Source organism: Petaurus breviceps, unplaced genomic scaffold (assembly GCF_028583685.1).
Source record: "Petaurus breviceps papuanus isolate PSGF00001 unplaced genomic scaffold, PetGlider_PUasm1.0 174, whole genome shotgun sequence".
Taxonomy (NCBI): domain Eukaryota; kingdom Metazoa; phylum Chordata; class Mammalia; order Diprotodontia; family Petauridae; genus Petaurus; species Petaurus breviceps.
Window position 1 is genome coordinate 61,978,442 of NW_027185761.1, and position 18,714 is coordinate 61,997,155.

The window sequence follows — 18,714 nt, forward strand, 5'->3', positions numbered from 1 at the left end:
GATGTCACCTAAAGTATAATTAATTATATTTTGGCAGACAGGAAAAAGCTGCTTACCAAAGTTATTGTTTTGCAAATCAACTATATTAGTATAGTCAGATCACCAATTTGTTAGAGCAAAAATAAAAATCAACATCTAATTGGAATCAATAATACAAATGTGAATAATGTGTGGCATGAAAATTAAACAAACAGCCTGATTTATTTAAACAAATCATTGTCAGAAAAAGAAGGAAAATGGATAAAAGAACAGATATGGGCACAGACTGTCACCACTTCCTAAGAAAATTTAATAGATTGATGTGAATCAGGAGCCACAACAACAGCAAAACCAAAAGACCCTTAAAAAACATTTGCTAGAAAAAACTCAGTATCCTTATAGTCAGAGTGAAATGCCAGCTAAGGGCAATACCGGCTTATGAATATAAATTCATTTCTAAAATCATATATATGAAGAGAGTGGAGGGTTATCAGGTGTATTGGTTCTAAAATATGGAAAAATAGTAGCAGGAGTGGGGTGGGAATAAGTTTAAAGTAAGCTTGGGGAGAGATTCAATTTAGCCAGGTCATAACGGAAGGCATTCACAGATAAAACTAGAAGAGAGACAACAAATAAATGAAAGCAGAAAATATCTGTTAGGACAACTTCATCCACGGCAATAGAGTCACTACAATTAGACTCTAAAAGTACAGTCTGCAAAATACCATATGAGGATATAGAATTGCACTAAGCAAACAAAGAGGGGAAGAGTCACTGGATACAGAGAGATAGTAGGCTGGGAGCAGCATGGTTTTTAAGGGGTTGATTTTAAGGGACTGATTCTCAAGATGTATAAAAACCTGGAAGATCCCAAGCCCTCAAGGAAAAATCACATATTTATTATTTCTGGTTTAATATAATAAATAATATTATTTATTATGCCTCTTTGAAAAAAATTATAGGGAAAACTCAATACCTACACATTTAGCTTACCATTTACACAAAATCTTTGAAAAATTGTCATATGTATATTGAAGAAATCCTTGATTAAGGTATGCAAAGGGATCAGTCAGGCTTTTCCAAATGATGTCCATTCATTCAATAAACATTTATTAAGCACCTGCTATGTGTTGATCACTGGGGGTTACAAATACTGAAAATATGAAGACAGTTCCTGCCCTCAAAGAGCTCACAATCTAATGGAGGAGACAACATACAAATAAATACATGTAAAGCAAGCTGTGATGCAGGATAAATATATATGAAAAAATAACAGGGGTGGCTCTAGAACTAAGACGGATTCAGGAAGGCTTCCTGTAGAGGGTGGGATTTTAGTTGAGACTTAAAGGAATCCAGGAAGGTCGATGGTCAGAGTAGAGGAGGGAAAGTGTTCTAGACATGGCAGATAGCCTGAGCAAAAGCCCAGAGCTGAGAGATGGAGTTCCTTGTTTGTGAAACAGCAGAAAGGCCAATGTCACTGGATCAAGTGCATTTTAGGGAGTAAGGTGTAAGAAGACTGGAAGGGTAGGGGGACACTGAGCTTTGTATGGCTTTGGGTGCCAAATAGCATTTTGTATTTGCATCTGGAGGCAACTAGAGGCAACTGGAAACCATTGGAGTTTATTGAGTGGGGGGGGGGGAGTGACATGCTCAGATTTGCGTTTTAGGAAAGTCACTTCAGTGGTTGAATAGAGAATGTATTAGAAAGGGGAGAGATTTGAGGTAGACAGATCCAACCGCAGGTTATTGTAGTAACTGAGCAAGAGAGGATGCAGCCTGCATTAGAGTGGTGGAAGTGTCATAGGAAAAGGGGGGAAGGGTGTCATTCAGGAGATGGAACAAAAGTGAAATTGGCAGGCCTTGGTAGTAGCTTGGAAATGGGGGTGAGACAGAGTGAGGAATCCAGGAGGATGTCTAAGTTGCAGGCCTGGAAGGATGGTGTTGTCCTTTATAATAATAGGAAAGGGAGATGGGGAGGGAGAGAGGGAGGGGGAAGGAAGGTCATTTTATTCAGTACCTAAGAGATCATTAGTAACTTTGGAGAGAGCAGTTTCAGTGGAATGATAAGGTCAGAAACAGATTATAAGGGGTTAAGAAGAGAGTGAGAGGAGAGAAAGTGGATTCACCTGTTGTAGACAAACTTTTCAAAGAGTTTAGCTTACCTACCAAGAGCAAAGAGACATAAAATGATAGGAGAGGCATGGGCATGGTTGTAGACAGTAGGAAATGAGCTGATACACAGTGAGAGATTGAAAATAAGTGATAGAATGGGACTGATGAAAGAGGCAATTTGTTGGAGGAGATAGGATAGAATTGGATTGTTTGAACAAGTAGAGGGGTTAACCTTGGTCAGGAATAAGGCCACCTCACAATCTGAGAAAGGGATAAAGGAGGGAAAAGTGGCAGAAAACAATTGAGTGATAGGAGATGAGGAAGAGGGAATATGAGGGAGCTCATGGTGAACAGCCTCAATTTTTCCTGTAAAATATCAGACAAGGTACTCAGCTGAGAGGGTGGGAGAAGGGGAGCCATGGAAGGTTTGAGGAGTGACTGTAAGGTATGAAAGAGCTGCTGTGGAGAGTGGGAGAGTGAGGTAATGAAGGGCATATAGAATAATTGCCACGCAGAAGTGAGGGCCCAATTGAGGTTATATAACATAAAGCAGCATTTTGTAGGTGTGAAGATGATGAATCCTGGGGGTGATCCAAAGCTCAGGCTTGACTGGGCATAATCAGTGATATGATAAGGGAGTGAGAAATTAAAGAGAGGAGAGTTGAATTGATTCACCAAAAACCAACAGCATTTTATAATTAGGTAATTGATAAAAAGAGAAAGAGAATATAAGATACCTCTATGCTCATTGTTTTTTAACTAACAAAGCATTTGATTTGACAGAGTAAAACAAATCTCCTAAGGCTCTTTTCCAAGAAAGCATCCCCCATAAATAAATAAAAATTATCCAAGAATCCTTGAAATACGCAACAGACAACTTGCTTCTGAAATGTCAAGTGATACAGAAACAAAGATAAGCGAGCTGCCAAAGGCATTTGCCACTGTCATGGAAAATTTCCAGGAGATAGATTTTCTGTAGATAGTGATGTCCTCAAGATTTTTTTATTTTTGGAAGATATCACATGGATTGCATCAAGCTCTGGAACATGGCAGAACCTCTTAAAGAAGACCCATAATCATTCAAAATATTCCTGCCAAACTATCTCCTAAGCAAAAATCAGGCAAATTAAAAATAGTTACTTTCCAATATATCCTCTGATGGACAGTCCTTAGAGTTGGTCAATTGGAATATATCCCTTGGACAGACATTGTGGTTAGACAATAATAAAGACCATAGTCAATTAGGAGGAGAAGATCAGGCTGGCTTATATTTGGGAAATGGTGCAGTGTTTTGAAGAACCCCAAGTTTTCCTCTAAATAAAGGTCCACCATTTCACTCCAATACTTTTCTGGTGATACTGTTGTACTAGAAAGCATGGACTGTCACTTTTACTGAAGAATTAAAGCTCTGTAGGTCAACCAAGTAGCAGTGGAGAGATCCACATTGGGGGTGAGTAGGCACTGCAGTGTATTATCAAACAAGAACTGCTAGGTGAGGTAACATAAAAGTTTATCAAAAATGCATGAACAGAAAAGGAAGTGAACCTAAAATAATCACTACCGACATTTATGCAGCACTAAGGTTTGAAAAGTGCTTTACAGATATCACCTCAATGGATCCTCTTGCAACAACTTTGGACGGTAGGTGCTATTATTATCCCCTTTTTTCACATGAGGAAACTGAGGCAAATAGGTGACTTATACAGGATCATAAAACTAGTATCTGAAGTGAGATTTGAATTCAGATCTTCCTGACTGTACTACCTCAAATGTGAGGTATCACCAATGGACAGCTTGTGTTCTCTGTTAGTCTTTGCAAAATGTCAAGAGATGCAGGAAAATCCTTGGCATGTTAGGTAGGTCCCTGTGCAGAATGTATGAGAAGACATGTAAAAAAGTCACATGGCATAAGAAGGCATGGATGGATTGATCCCATTTTCATCACTGCAGGGAGAATCACATTGATGAGATCATGAACCCCCTAAAGTATACAAGTAAGTTACTAGATCAGGCAAAGTTAGATACATAATATACATAGATTTTATCAAGAATTTGCTATTTCACAGCTCTTCTTACGTGAGAAGTAGAAGATGGGTGATGGATGCCAAGTCAACCAAATAGTCACTTACTAGGCACTTTCTTTCTACCAGGCACTATGCTAGATTCTTGGGGAGCAATGACAAAGTGAACTAGTCTCTACTCTCAAGGAGCTTACAGCCAGGTGGGTGCAAAACAATTGGTTGAGTATAGCCTGACCCAAGGAAGAGTCATTAAAGTTTCAGACAACTTGGAAAGAAGATGGAGTGCTTTAGGGAGCCGTGCTTGCCTTGTTCTGTTTTACATTTAGATTAATGATTTGGATAAAGGTATACCTTCAGTACTTATCATATTTTACATAAGACACAAAACCTGAAGGGGTGGTTTATATCATCAGAATCCAGCAAGGTCTCTACGAGTAAGAATGTTGGGCCAAACCAAATGAGATGAAATTTATTAGTGTTAAATATAAAGTTTTACACTTGGGTTCAAAAAACTAGCTCCATGAGTACATGCTAAAGAAAGCTTAGATGGACAGTAATTTATCTGTGGAATGCATGATCAATATAATCTGCCGGCTGATTTGGGGTTCCATGAAGACAGGCAGTGTCTGAGACTAGAGAAGTGATGGCTCTGTTCTAGTCTCTCTTGATCTGATGATACAGTTCTGGGTACCGCCTTTTAGGATGAACCTAGAGAGTGTCCAGAGCAGGCAAAATAGAATGATGATGGGCTCTGAATAAGCATATATGATGATGTGCTGAAGGACCTGGGGCTACTTAGTCTGAAGAAGAGAAGATGGGGGTGGGGGAAGGGGAATGCAGGATAACTGTCTTCCAGGGATTGAAGCATACTCCCAGTAAAAGGATGTTTATTGTCTACAAAAAGAGAGGGTTCGACTCAGCCTCCCAGGTCCATTTCAGCTCAAAATCTACAGAGTTGAAAAGGTTAAGTTTTCCTGGGCATGGTCCCTGTCAAGGTGGTTATAATTGTCAAGGGGAATGTCTTTGGATTTGGAAATCAAGTGCTCATTCATACGCTTTGGAAAGGACAGATTCAGTAGAGAAATAGGGACAGAAGCCAGCTACCCCCAGGCCAAGACAGGGAGAAAATGACATCTGTACACCACTTTTCAAGGAGTGTCACAGTGAAACAGAGAAGAGAGATGGAACAATAGGTGACTGGGGTCAAGAGGGGCAAAGGAAGGCTTCCTTTAGATGAGGGGAGACCTAGGCACAATGTGTCCTATGGACCGCAGAGCTCTGTCATTGGACCTCCTCCCAGGCATTTTATCCCACATGAAATTGGTAAGCTCCAACAGGCTTCTCAGTCTCTGTCCCTGACCTTTCCCACTCACTTTCTTTCTTTAAATTCCTTCCTCTCTAGTTTCCCTCCTACACTGAATACAATAAACAGGTTTGGTGAGACCAGAACAGAGAACAGAGGAGGAGTTGGAAATCCCTCTTTAAATGCCTTTCTGAGTACACTCACTTGGCACTGCTCACAGCTGGCAGCTTGTCATCTCCCAAACAGGATTCCATTGTCACCTGTTCGGTTTCCAAGGGTAAGAGTCATTGACCCAAGTAGGCAGGGGTCTCCTTCCTTTAGAAGAATTTTTTGCAGTCCCAGACTATCAGATTCAATACACCTCTGGCAGTGTAGCTCTAGGTGACTAGCTGTGGGCCTGTGGAAGGCTATATGTGCAGAAACAAGACTCCTTAATAGCAAATTCCTTATCATCCCATTTGCGTGGCATCTGCTGTGGTTCGGCCTTTAGAAACACCTGCTACACCTGTCACCTACACAACGCAGGTTGCTCTGGAATCCTCCAATGAACTGCTACTATTCAAATGGCTGATGGTATTTACCAGCATGGGTGGGAAGGGCCCAGATGGGATCAGATACTTTGGAAGGCAATGTGTAGAGCAGAGCAGGAGAAAGAACTTTGGCCTTAGAGTGTGGATATTTCTGGATTTGAATCCCAGTTAGGAGTAACCAGTTGACTATGGGCAAACCACTTTGCTGTTCTGATTCACACAGTCCCTGTCTGCAGCATGATAACACCTACAACAACAACAATTAAACCTATCACAATTACCTTTTAAGAAGGCAGCATAGGTGATAGAAAGAGATCTGTGCTCAGGTCAAGAAAACATGGGTTCACATCCTACCTTTGACATGAACTGGCTGTGTAACCCTACCTACGAACGTATCTGAACCACTCTGTATCCCAGGCAGCTCTTTTTTTGTTAGGCAATTGGGATTAAGTGATTTGCCCATGGTCACACAGCTAGTAAGTGTCTAAAGCCAGATTTGAACTAGGGTCCTCCTGGCTCCAGAGTCAGGGCTTTATCTACTGCAGACACCTAGCTGCCCCACCAGACAACTCTGGTGTGGGGCAGAATGACAGCTGGAAGAGACCTTGGCAGATGTGATTCAACCCCTACTTGAAAGGAATCCCAGCCCTCATACATTCGGGAGGTAGTCATTTAGCCCTTTGCTTGAAGACCTCTAAGGAAGGGGAACCCCCACCTCTCTAGGCAGTTCATTCCACTTTTGACTAGTTCTCATGCTTAGGAAAGTTTCCCTGATATTGAACCTAAATCTGACTCCACTGCCACCAATTATTCCTTGTTTTCTCCTCTTGGGACGAAATAAAGCAAATCTAATTCCTCCTTCAAATACTTGAAGGCAGATATCTTGTCGTACCTGAATCTTCTCTTCTCCAGGATAAAATATGCTCAATTTCTTCAATCATTCCTCAATGATAAGGACTTTATCATCCCTGGCTTCTGGAAGCTACTTTCATTAAATAAGCCTCCTTTGCACTTGCCACCCTCTATACTGGGACTAATGGTTTTCCTGCCCATTTCTCATGTGTTCAGATCTTGTCTGCCAAGTGATTCTCATTTTATCGATAACAAGAATAGTTAGGATTTACAGTACTTTGTCTCATTGGATTAGTTCTCACAAAGCCTTATGAGGTGAGTGTTATAATTAGCCAAAATTTACAAACAAGGAGTTTGAAGCTTGGAAGTATTAAGGTATTTGCCCAGGGACACACAACTATTAAAAGTCTAAAGTAGATCTTTCTGACTCTAAGACCATCCATTTTTCCATTGTGCCACCTAGCTGCCCAAGGACCAAGAGAACAAAGCACTATGGGTTCATAGATTCATGGTTGCAAGTGACCTTAGACCCAATCTAGCCCACTAATTTTGCAAGTGAAGAAAGTACATCCCAGAAGGTTTAAGGGACCTGCTCAAGATCACACAGACAGTAAGTGATAGATTAGGATTTGAATTCAGCTCTTCTGACTCCAACCAATCCAGGGACTTATTCCCCCCCGCCCCATACCATTCTGTCTCTGGGCACTGCCCATTTCAGAGTGCATTCACAAAGAAACGTTAATATTTTGGTTGCTAATCAAACTCTCTGATTAATGATAAGAACAGTGTAAGTGCTTCAGTATAACTGTTTCAATGATTTCATTACATTCATTTAAAAGGCTTCTATCTGCCATGTCTACATGCCTGTTTCATTGATTTTCCAATCTACCCAAGAGCAGTTGAATTAATCTACTTATCCTGATAAAGAACTTGCTTTTTGCTCCAAGCTACCAAAAGCTCATTAGCATCATGGCAAGGCCAATGGAGAATTTTTTCCTAACTGCCATCATTAAGATGGGCTACTAGGAACATTTCTCTTCCCTCACCCATCTCTGACTTTAAAGATGTGACTCTGACATACCTGGAGGGAGCCAGGATCCATCCTGTGACCTACCTCATGTAGTCGCTCACTGTCTCGGGAACCTCTCCTTGCTTATTCAAAGAATCTGCAATGAAAAAAAAATCCGTTTTGTTGTTATTGTTTTTTTTCCTTTTGTCTCATAGAAGGAAAATGTGTTCACCTGGAAAGTAGTGTCCAAACTGGCCACATAGCCAGGAGATCCCCCTCTCTGTAACCCTGGCTTCTTTTCCATTTTTTCTCAAGTTTTACATTTGGTGTGAACCAAGGTTTGCCAATAGCAAGGGGGTGGGTGGGGATGGTGGATAGCACACTCACATAACAGCTTCCTGTCCCAGCTCAGTGATTTTTCTTCTCATGAATTCTCCAAGAACAGTTTGTCCTTAGGACTCTTTTCTGTCAATCAGCTAACATATGTTAAGCCCTACCACGTGCCAGGCATTGTGCTAAGCACTAGGGAAATAAAGCAATGATTAGCCCTAAGGACACACACTGCCAAGCAAGAGTAGAGATGACCCCATGCCATTTACCCCTAGGACCATCTGGGGTGCATTTTGAGCTATGATGAATTATATGGCTCTGATCTGGGTTCGAGTAATACCTCTGACATCTTGGCTAAGTGACCTTGTTGTGGTCCTTGTTCATTGTTCAGTCATGGCAGGCTCTTCATAACCTGTTTTGGGTTTTTTTTAAGGTTTTCTTAGCAAAGATACTGGAATAGCTTACCATTTCCTTCTTCAATAGAGTAGGCAAACAGAGATTTAGTGACTTGTCCAGGGTCATACAGCTAGTGAGTATCTGAGGCTAGATTTGAGCTCAGGTCTTCCTGATTCCAGACCCAGCACTTTATCTTTCTCAAGAATGTGATCTAAGTAAAGCCATTTAATCTCAGTGCCCCAGGCACTTCTCCAAGATAAAAGGTTGCAGATAAATCATGAATTTATAATGAAAAAAGGGAGTTTCTACCTTTCTTTACACAGATGAAATCTGTGAGTAAATCTAAACCAATAATGAAAAAGAGAAAACAGCTATGGTAAGGCTGAGTTTGTTTGGAGGCAGACAGCTATATACACTTTCTGACTTGGCCACCGCTACCTGGTGGCCTTCAGCAAGTCACTTAGCCTCCATAGGCCTCCATCTATACAAAGGACTGATTGGACCCCTTCTAGCTCGAGCTAAGATCCTATGACTGCACCCTTCATGAATTTCACTAAATCCAGAAGTGTAACCTTAACAGAATTTAGAGAAGATTATAGTCAAAGAGAAGTGGGCTGGGTGACCCATGAACATGAACTTTTTATCATGAATGTGGCCTGGGGTGGCCATCTCCTTGAGACCACTGTAATGCCCAGCAGCATTGTTGGCCAGACCCATATGGTTGTTCCCTCCACTGCATTTTCTCCTACTGCATTATTGATTAGAGGGAAGGAAGGAAACAAGCATTTATTAAATGCCTACTATATTCCAAGCACTGTACTAAATGCTTCACAAATATTATTTCATTTTATCTTTAAAACAAACCAGTGAGTTGGTGCTATGAGTATCCTCATCTTATAGTTGTGGGAACTGAAAGAGAAAGACATCAAATGACTGGATCAGGGTAACACAGCTAGTGAGTATCTGAGGCAAGATTGGAACTCAGGTCTTCCTGACTCCTAGCCTAACTTTTTATCCTATTGTAATGGGAATGGGAATTTGAAGATCTTCCCTGCCCCTTCATAGACCTAGAGGGGAGTTTGAAGACCTCCCCTGCTTTGAAAGTAAACTCTGCCCCCTAATAGGCTGAATGTAATCACATGGAGCCTGTGATGGAGGGAATTTGCTGAAGGGAAGCAGAGCCCACAGGAAGATGGTTCAGAACTAGCCAGATGGTGGGGGACAGAGGAGCTCAGGCAAGGAGACAGAGAGGTTTGTGAGTAAATGTTGATCTTGTATTGGTTTGTGGAAAGGCTGAAGGATGCTGTGGTTCTCAGTGTTATTATGGCTTCTGAATATCTTTGTTACTGTGATGGAATCAGCTTATTGGTTTTGGGATTTGATTTTTCTGGTGTCTAAAAAAATCCTTCAGTTCTATCATCTATCTGGAGAATCTGGTATATTTTGCAATTGAATGTCATATGATATTTATAGTCACAGTCTTTATTGTATTGTGGGTACTGTAAATATTACATTGGTGCTACAACTATGCACCACTTAGATACTTCTAATTGACCAAATGTTATGTGATTGTTGTACTAATCATCTTTTGATGACTCCTTACAGTAGCTGTAATTAGCTGATAGTAAAGTCTACTCAGAATCTGTGGGATTGATCAGTCAATGAACACAAGGAGAATTACATGTGTAAGTATGTGTACATGCATATATCTATGTGTGGGGGGGTGAGAGAATGAGAAAGACAAAGGAAAAGAGAGAGAATAAAAGAAAATGAGAGAGAAAGAGAGAAAAGAGGAACAATGAGAAAGAGAAAGAAAAAGTGAGAATGAGAGAGAGGGGGAGGGAGAGGAAGGGGGAGGGAGAAGAAGAGGGAGGGAGGGAGAGATAGAGGGAAAGAAAGGGAGGGAGAGGGACAGAGGGAGAGGGAGAGGAAGAGGGAAGGAGAGAACAGAGCATTTACTAGTCACTGTACCAAGGGCTGGGAGTACAAAACTATGAACAAGAGACACAATTGCTTCTCCCAAGCTCCTTAAATTCTAATAAGGGAAGAGACTACATAAAGAGGAACTTGAAAAGGTGGTTGGGGAATAAAGGGTAGCCATCAGAAACAAGGTGGCTGATGAGAAGGAGGTGAAAGAGGTTGAGAAGTGAGTAAGAGAAAGCATGGTTGGGGTACCTTCTGAAACTGCGGCCTGGGTAGGCAGTCATGGGTTATGAAGGTGGGTTCTCAAGATGGACGTTTCTCCAGAGTGAGAAAAGATGACAGATTCAAGCTTAAAGGGATTTTAGGGACCATCTTTTCTATTGCAGATAAGGAGAGTTGGCGACAGAGAGTTCAATTAGTGGCTGTTATATGTTTGACCCTGTGCCGGGTTCTATAGGGCTTACAGAAGGACCAAACATAGCTATCATTTCAACCAATGAGGTTATAGCTAGTTTGGGAAACAAGACTAGTGCACACGAACCACTAGTGAAGAACCTAATGCCATTCATGGTGAAATTCTACATTGTGTAATGCTAAATGCATTATGGAACCTAAGAGAAAGGAGAGGTCAGTGAAGACTAGAAGAGTCTTGGGAGGCTTCATGGAGGAGGTGAAACTTGTATGGGGCCTTGAAGGATGGGCAGGAGATAAATAAGTGGAAGTGTGAAGGGAGGGCACCTGAATAAAGGCATGATGGTGGGAGGGAATTTCATTCAGAGACTAATCTGGCTCAGTTAGATAGTGGGTTTGAGGGAAGTCATAAAAGTAAACTGAGTGGAGATCATGACAGCAGATTCCAAAGCCTTGAATGCCAAGATGAGACTATTTTTGATTCCATGGGGGCAGATAACAACAATAACATCAAATGATTCCCATGACAATTGTACTCTGAAACTTGGAAAGCCCTTTAGACACAAGATCTCCTTGGATCCTTATGTCAGCTCTGGCTGGTGATTGCTATTGTTTTCCCCATTTTACAGATTAGGAAATGAAGGCTCAGAAAAGTTGACTGACTTGCTCAGAGTAACAGAACTAGTAAGTGTCTCAACTGGTATTTTTCCCTGTTGTTTTTGTTTGGTTATTTTCATTATGTCCAACTCCTCATGATCTCATCTGAGATTATCTTGACAAAGATATTGAATGGTTTGCCATTTCCTTCTCCAGATAATTTTGCAGATGAAGAAACTGAGGCAAACAAGGTGAAGTGACTTACCCAGGGTCAAACAACTAGCATCTGAGGCTGGATTTGAACTCATGCAGATGTGTTTTCCTGTCTTCCTGTTTCCAGTTTTGGCAGTCTATCCACTGTGTCACCTAGCTGCTCTCAGTATTTGATCCTACTCTATTAAATGCCAAGTTGATTTGTCTATCCACTATGATGTGAAAGTGATCTTTATCTGAATCAACAATAACACATTTATAAGACTTGAAGGCTAAGCAAGTATCTTCCCCACAACAACCCTGAGTGGCAAATAATGTGTGTGTGTGTATACACACACTATATATATACACACACATATATATACACACACACATATACATATATATGTATGTATACATATATGTGTGTGTGTTTGTGTATTACAAGAGAATGGTCTCTGAGGTTACTTTAAGGAAGACTAGCCTAACAGCAGAATAGACAATAGTTGTTTGTCCTTCATTTTCAAAGAGGACCAAGGACATCACACATGATGTCCTGACAGATGCATGAATTAGTCTTGAGTGAGGCAGAGCAGTGCGAAGTCATCAAGGTCATTCTCCCAGAGTCCTTAAAGTTCAGTGGCAGGACAAAAGTCAAGAGGTCTGGCGATGACTCGGGATGCAGTGGATGACCTTGGTATCTTTGATGCCTGACCAAGCTCTAAGTGCTTCACAACTCTGACTTTAGCTGCCTTCACAGGATGAATTATTCTCATCCACCCATTCTGCTGAAGAAAACCTTTATATGCTCAGGCTAGATATCCCCTTAACTCACTGATGGGTTTGAGGACTGTCAGTTATCCTCAACCTTATTTAGCTTGTCTGCCCAGAGTTTTATTGGGATGTGTCCCCTGCACATGCTGCAGCTTCTTGGAGCCACAGATGAGAGTTGGGTGTTAGATGGATACCAGAGATGGCTAAGCAGCCCTGAAAAGGGCACAGCAAGCCCTCACACCAGAGGTGCTAAACCTCCCTGGATACCCAATGCACCCCCAGACAACAGGAGCTCAAGGCAAGTGTTTGCGTCATCATTCTGGATCCAAGCTTCTACATTTCTTCCTAGTCAGCTCCATAGAATGCTACCACTTGTACTCCCTATTCCCTCCTTTCCTGCTCCCATTTATGTGTTCCCTTCCCTTATTTGACTGTACTCTCCTCAAGGGCAAGGATTGTTGCTTTTTGAACTTCAATCCCCTGTACTTAGCACAAAGTCTGACAGGTAGTAAGCACTTAAAGGCTCTGCTGACTATAACTAGCTAGCTAGCTTGCTAGCTACTATGAGAAGCCAATCAGAAAGATATGTCTGTACTCGATGAAGGAATAGACAAGGATGGTGGCACTGGCAATACAGAGAAAGGGACAAATACAAGAGACATTTTTTTTAAAGTCCATAGGCCTTGATGGAGTTTATTAAGTAGAAGGTTATAGTGTCAGATCTTCATTTTAGGAAATCCATTTGGTGGCTCAGTGGAGGATGGATTGTAATGGGGAAAGAGAATCTTGAGGCAGAGAATCTAATTAGTAGCTATTGGAATAGTTCAGGCAAGAGGTGATGATGGAGACTGGGCAGGGAGAGCACAGAGTGCATGGGCTGCACCAGCGCAAACTTAAGACCTGACCACAACTGAGCACAAGTGAGCCCCACCTTTGCAGACCTCTCCCTGTTGGATGGATGATCTGTTGGAGCTGGGTAAAAGAAAGCACAGGGCTTGTGGCAGCAACAGCAGCTTCTGCTAGGGCTATCAGCCCACAGCCTGGATATTTAAAAATCACCTACCTGAACTTCTAGGAGCCAAGATGGCAGAGTAAACCCTAGCTACTCTAATCTCCCTCCCTGACCCTGAAAACCCAGAGATTATTGCCTAGTGTAAAATCCTGAAATAGTGGAAGCAGTGGCAGGCTTGGGAGTCCTACAATAAGGGTGTAACTGAAGCTGTGCTGAGCCAGAAGTGAAGGGTGGGAGGCATCCCAACAAATGCTATCTCAGCTGACCAGTGGCAGATCCTGAAGCTCAGGGGGGTGGAGCCAGCAAGCACTAACATCAGAAGCCCAGGTGTGCCTTAGCACAATTAAGGAAATTTGCAGACACCAGTACAGCAGGCTGCCAGCTGCTGAGCCTGCCCAAGCTCTAGCCTTAGGATACAGAGGTGGAAACCTGAAGTGGACAGACCACCCATCCCCCACACCTTACTCTGTGAGCCTCAGGGTAACCCAGGGGAAACACTGAGAGGCCTAGCCTTGGCCAAAGTCCAGACACCCAGAGGCTACAGTACACAAAGTCAACAACCAAGCCCCTAGCTCCCATCTTGAGGAGCACGGCTCAGAGCCCTCTATACCCCAGAAGCAAGCAGAAATCCACCTTAAAAGTCAAGAAATACACAATTGCAATGGGCCAGAAGCAACCAAAGATGATTGAATCCTATTATTGTGAATGAGAAGGATTACTTTCAGGGGACACCATCGTCTCTATATACACACATAAGACCACAGAAGGAAATATGAATTTCTAAAGCCCAGAAAATATTCTTGGAAGAGCTCAAGAAAGATTTTAAAAGCCAAATTAGAGAGGTAGAAGAAAAGTTGACCAATTCTTTTAAAATTACATTGGAGAAAATGGAAAAAAATCTCACTGAAGAAAACAAATCCTTAAAAAGTAAAATTTGAGGGGCAGCTAGGTGGCACAGTGAATAGAGCACAGACTCTGGAGTCAGGAGGAACTGAATTCAAATCCGACCTCAGATATGGAACACTTACTAGCCATGTGACCTTGGGCAAGTCACTTAACCCCAATTGCCCTACCTTCCCCCCTCCAAAAAGCCAAAAAGAAAAAAACCAAACTAAAACAAAAAACAACAACAAAAGTAAAATTTGTGAATTGGGAGACAGGAGGTGCAAAATCTAAGAGAAAATACCTTCCTAAAAATGAAATCTGAACATATGGGAAAGGAACTTCAAAAACTGAGGAAAATAACAGACTGAAAATTAGAATCAGTCAAGTTGAAGATAATAACTCTATGATGCATCAAGAATCAGTCAAACAAAACATAGACTGAAAAATTAGAAGAAAATGTAAAATATCTCCCTGGAAAAACAACTGACCTGGAGAACAGATACAGTAGAGATAATCTAAGAATTATTGGTCTACCAGAAAGCAATGATGAAAAAAAACAGTCTGGAAAACATCCTCCAAGAAATTATCAAAGAAAACTGTCCTGAGATCCTAGAATCAGAAGTAAAATAGTTATCAAAAGAATGCACTGGACTCCTCCTGAAAGAGATACCAAATTGAAAACTCCAAGAAATACTGTACCCAAATTGCAGAATTATACATTCAAGAAGAAAATACTGCAAGCAGCCAGAAAGAAAAAAAAATCAAATATTGTGGAACTACAGTCAGGATCACATATGACCCAGCAGCTTCTACACTAAAAGACTGGAGGGATCAGAATATGATAGTTAATAAGGCAAAAGAGCTTGGACTGCAAACAAGGATCAACTATCCAGCAAAACTGAGCATACTCTTTCAAGCAAGGAGACAGTCATTCAATGAAATGAGGGATTTCCAGACCATCCTGATGATAAAGCCAGAGCTCATTGGAAAATTTGATCTCCAAATACAAGACACAAGAGAGACATAAAAAGGTAAACAAAGAAAACACACACACACACACACACATAATTTATGATTCAATAAGAGCAAGTTGTTTACATCCCTATATGGGAAGCTGATACCTGTTTGTATTGAGAAATGTATAATTATTGTGACATTTAAAAGGGATATACATAGTTAGAGGGTGTGGATATAAATGAACTAATCTGATGATAAAAACCTTATTAAGGGGTGCAAAGGGATTGTAATGGTCAAAAAGGAAAGGAGGAGGCAGAAAAGAGTAAATTATGTCACACAAAGAGGCATAAAAACATACTATAGTAGAGGGAAAGGAGGGAGGGAGATGAGCACTATATGAACTTTACTCTCATTTGTTTGTTTCAAGGAGGGATTAACATAGTTAAGTATAGGATTCTAATACAGAAAGACACAAAAACCCAAAATAGCAGGGGGAAAGGAGGGAGGGAGAGGACCATTGTAAGAAATTTACTCTCATTAGTTGGGTTCAGAGAGGGAATAACATACATTGTTAAGTATAAAAATCTATCGTGTTCTACAGGCAGTAGGAGGGGAAAGGGGGGAGGGTGGTTAGAAGGGAGGGAAGTAGTAGTAAGGGGGATGAGTAGATAAAGGGAGGGAGGTGTATAGAGAGGTGGTTGTCAAAGGGAAAACTCTTGAGGGGAAGGGAGAAGGGAGAAATAAAAGGATAAATAGGGGAGGGATTAGGATGGAGGGAAAGACACAGATAGTAATCATAACTGTGAATGTGAATGGGATGAACTCTCCCATAAAATGGAGGCAGATATCAGAATGGATTAAAAACCATAATCCTACAATATGCTGATAACAAGAAACCTGTCTGAAACAGGGGGGTACACATAGGGTAAAGGTAAAAGGGTGCAGTAGAATATATTATGCTTCAGCTAAAGTAAAAAAAAAAAAGCAGGAGCAATCCTTATCTCAGATAAAGCAAAAGTAAAAATAGATCTAATTAAAAGAGATAAGGAAGGAAACTATATGCTGCTAAAAGGCACCATTGAGAATGAAGCAATATCATTACTCAACATATGCACCAAGCAGTATAACATCTAAATTCCTAGAGGAGAAGTTAAGGGAATTAAAGGAAGAAATAGAAGTATACTAGTGGGGGACCTCAATCTCCCCCTCACTGAACTTAATACATCTAACCTCAAAATAAAGAAGAAAGAAGTTAAGGAGGTGAATAGAATTTTAGAGTGGGTAGATATGACAGACTTCTGGAGAAAACTGAATGTGGATAAAAGAGGAATATATCTTCTTCTCAGCAGTACATGGCACATACACAAAAACAGAGCCTGTACTAAGGCATAAAACCTCACAATCCAGTGCAGAAAGGCAGAAATATTAAATGCATCCTTCTCAGATCATAATGCAATAAAAATTATATGGAAAGGGCTATGGGAAGATAGACTAAAAACTAATTGGAAACTAAATAATTTAATCATAAAGAATGAGTGAGTCAAACAAGAAATTATAAAAACAATCAATAACTTCATTCAAGAGAATGACAGTAATAAGATAACATACCAAACTTTGTGGAATGAAGCAAAAGCAGGTCTTAGGGGAAGTTTTATATCTCTGAATGCATACATAAATAAAATAGAGAAAATGTAGGTCCTAAATTGGGAAATGCAACTGAAAAAGCTAGTAAAAGAACAAATTGAAAATCCTCAATTAAATACTAGACTATTATAGAAATAATGAAAATCAAAGGATAGATTAATAAAATTGAAATTAAGAAAACTATTTAATTGATAGAACTAAGAACTCACTTTATGAAAAAAATAATAAAATTGATAGACCTTTAGTCAATATGATAAAAAAAGAAAACCAAATTATGTGTATCAAAAATGAAGAGGGTGAATCTACCACCAAAGAAGAGGAAATTAAAACAGTAATTAGGAATTTTAGTGGAATTGCTGAATACTTACAAAAATATAAGTTGCCTAGATTAAATGAAGAGGAAGTAAATTACTTAAATAACCCCATCTCAGAAAAAGAAGTTGAACATGCCATCAATGAACTCCCTAGGAAAAAAATCTGCAAACATTTAAACAACACTTGAGCCTCAGAAACTTAACACACACATGCACACGCACACACACACACACAGAAGAAACTAGCCATGTGACCTTGGGCAAGTCACTTAACCCCAATTGCCTTGCCTTCCCCCCTCCAAAAAAAAGCAAAAAAAATAAAGAACACTTGATTCCAATACTTTACAAACTATTTGGGAAAATTGGAGAAGAAGGAGTCCTACCAAATTATTTTTGTGACACAAATATGGTATGGATACCTAAATCAGAAAATTATAAACCAATTTCACTTACAAATATAGATGCAAAATTTTTAAATAAAATATTAGCAAAAAGACTATAGAAACTTATCATGAGAGTAATACAGTTTAATTAGGTAGGATTTATTCCAGGAATGCAAGGGTGGTTCAATATTAGGAACACTATCAGTATAATTGATCACATCAGCAACAAAACCAGCAGAAACCATATGATTATCTCAATAGATGCAGAAGAGGATTTTGACAAAATACAACACCCACTCCTATTAAAAACAGGGAAAAGTATAGGAATAAATGGAGTCTTCCTTAAAATATTAAACAGCATCTATCTAAAACCATCAGCAAGTATTTTATGTAATGAGGATAAGCTAGAAGCATTTCCAATAAGATCAAGGGTGAAACAAGGATGTCCATTATCATCCCTCTTATTTAATTTTGTACTAGAAATGTTAGCAGTAGCACTAAGAAGAAAAAGGGATTGAAGGAATCGAATTAGGCAAAGAAAAGACTAAGCTATCACTCTTTGCAGATGATATGATGATATACTTGGAGAATCCTAAAGAATCAAGTAAAAAGCTACTTGAGATAATAAATTTGGTGAAGTGGCAGGATATAGAATAATCCCACATAAATCCTAAGCATTCCTATATATTTCTAATGAAATTCAACAGCAAGAGATAGAAAGAGAAATTTCATTCAAGGTTACTGTAGACATTATAAAATATTTGGGAATCTACCTGCCAAAACAAACCCAGGACCTATATGAACACAATTACAAAACACTTTTCACATAAATAACGTCAGATCTATCTCATTAAAAATAAACATCAGTTGCTAGTGGCTAGGTTGAGCTAATATAAAACACATGACAATTTAACCTAACTATATTACATATTTAATGCTATACCAATCAATCTACCAAAAAAAATATTTTATAGAGCTAGAAAAATAGTAAAAAATAATTTCATTTGAGAGAACAAAAGGTCCAGAATATCAAGGCAAATAATGAAAAGAAATGCTAGGGAAGGTGGCCTAGCCATATCAGATTTTAATC

The 18,714-nt window shown here is 40.0% G+C and overlaps 1 protein-coding gene across 1 annotated transcript in view; it reads right to left on the minus strand.

Annotated features, from left to right (window-relative positions):
• ITPRID1 (ITPR interacting domain containing 1) overlaps window positions 1–18,714 on the minus strand; it is a 166,674-nt gene that overhangs the window by 134,031 nt on the left and 13,929 nt on the right. Inside the window, exon 4 of the mRNA XM_069084569.1 lies at window positions 7,912–7,963. Coding sequence (XP_068940670.1) covers window positions 7,912–7,963 — 52 coding nt within the window. The remainder of the gene's footprint in view (window positions 1–7,911; window positions 7,964–18,714) is intronic.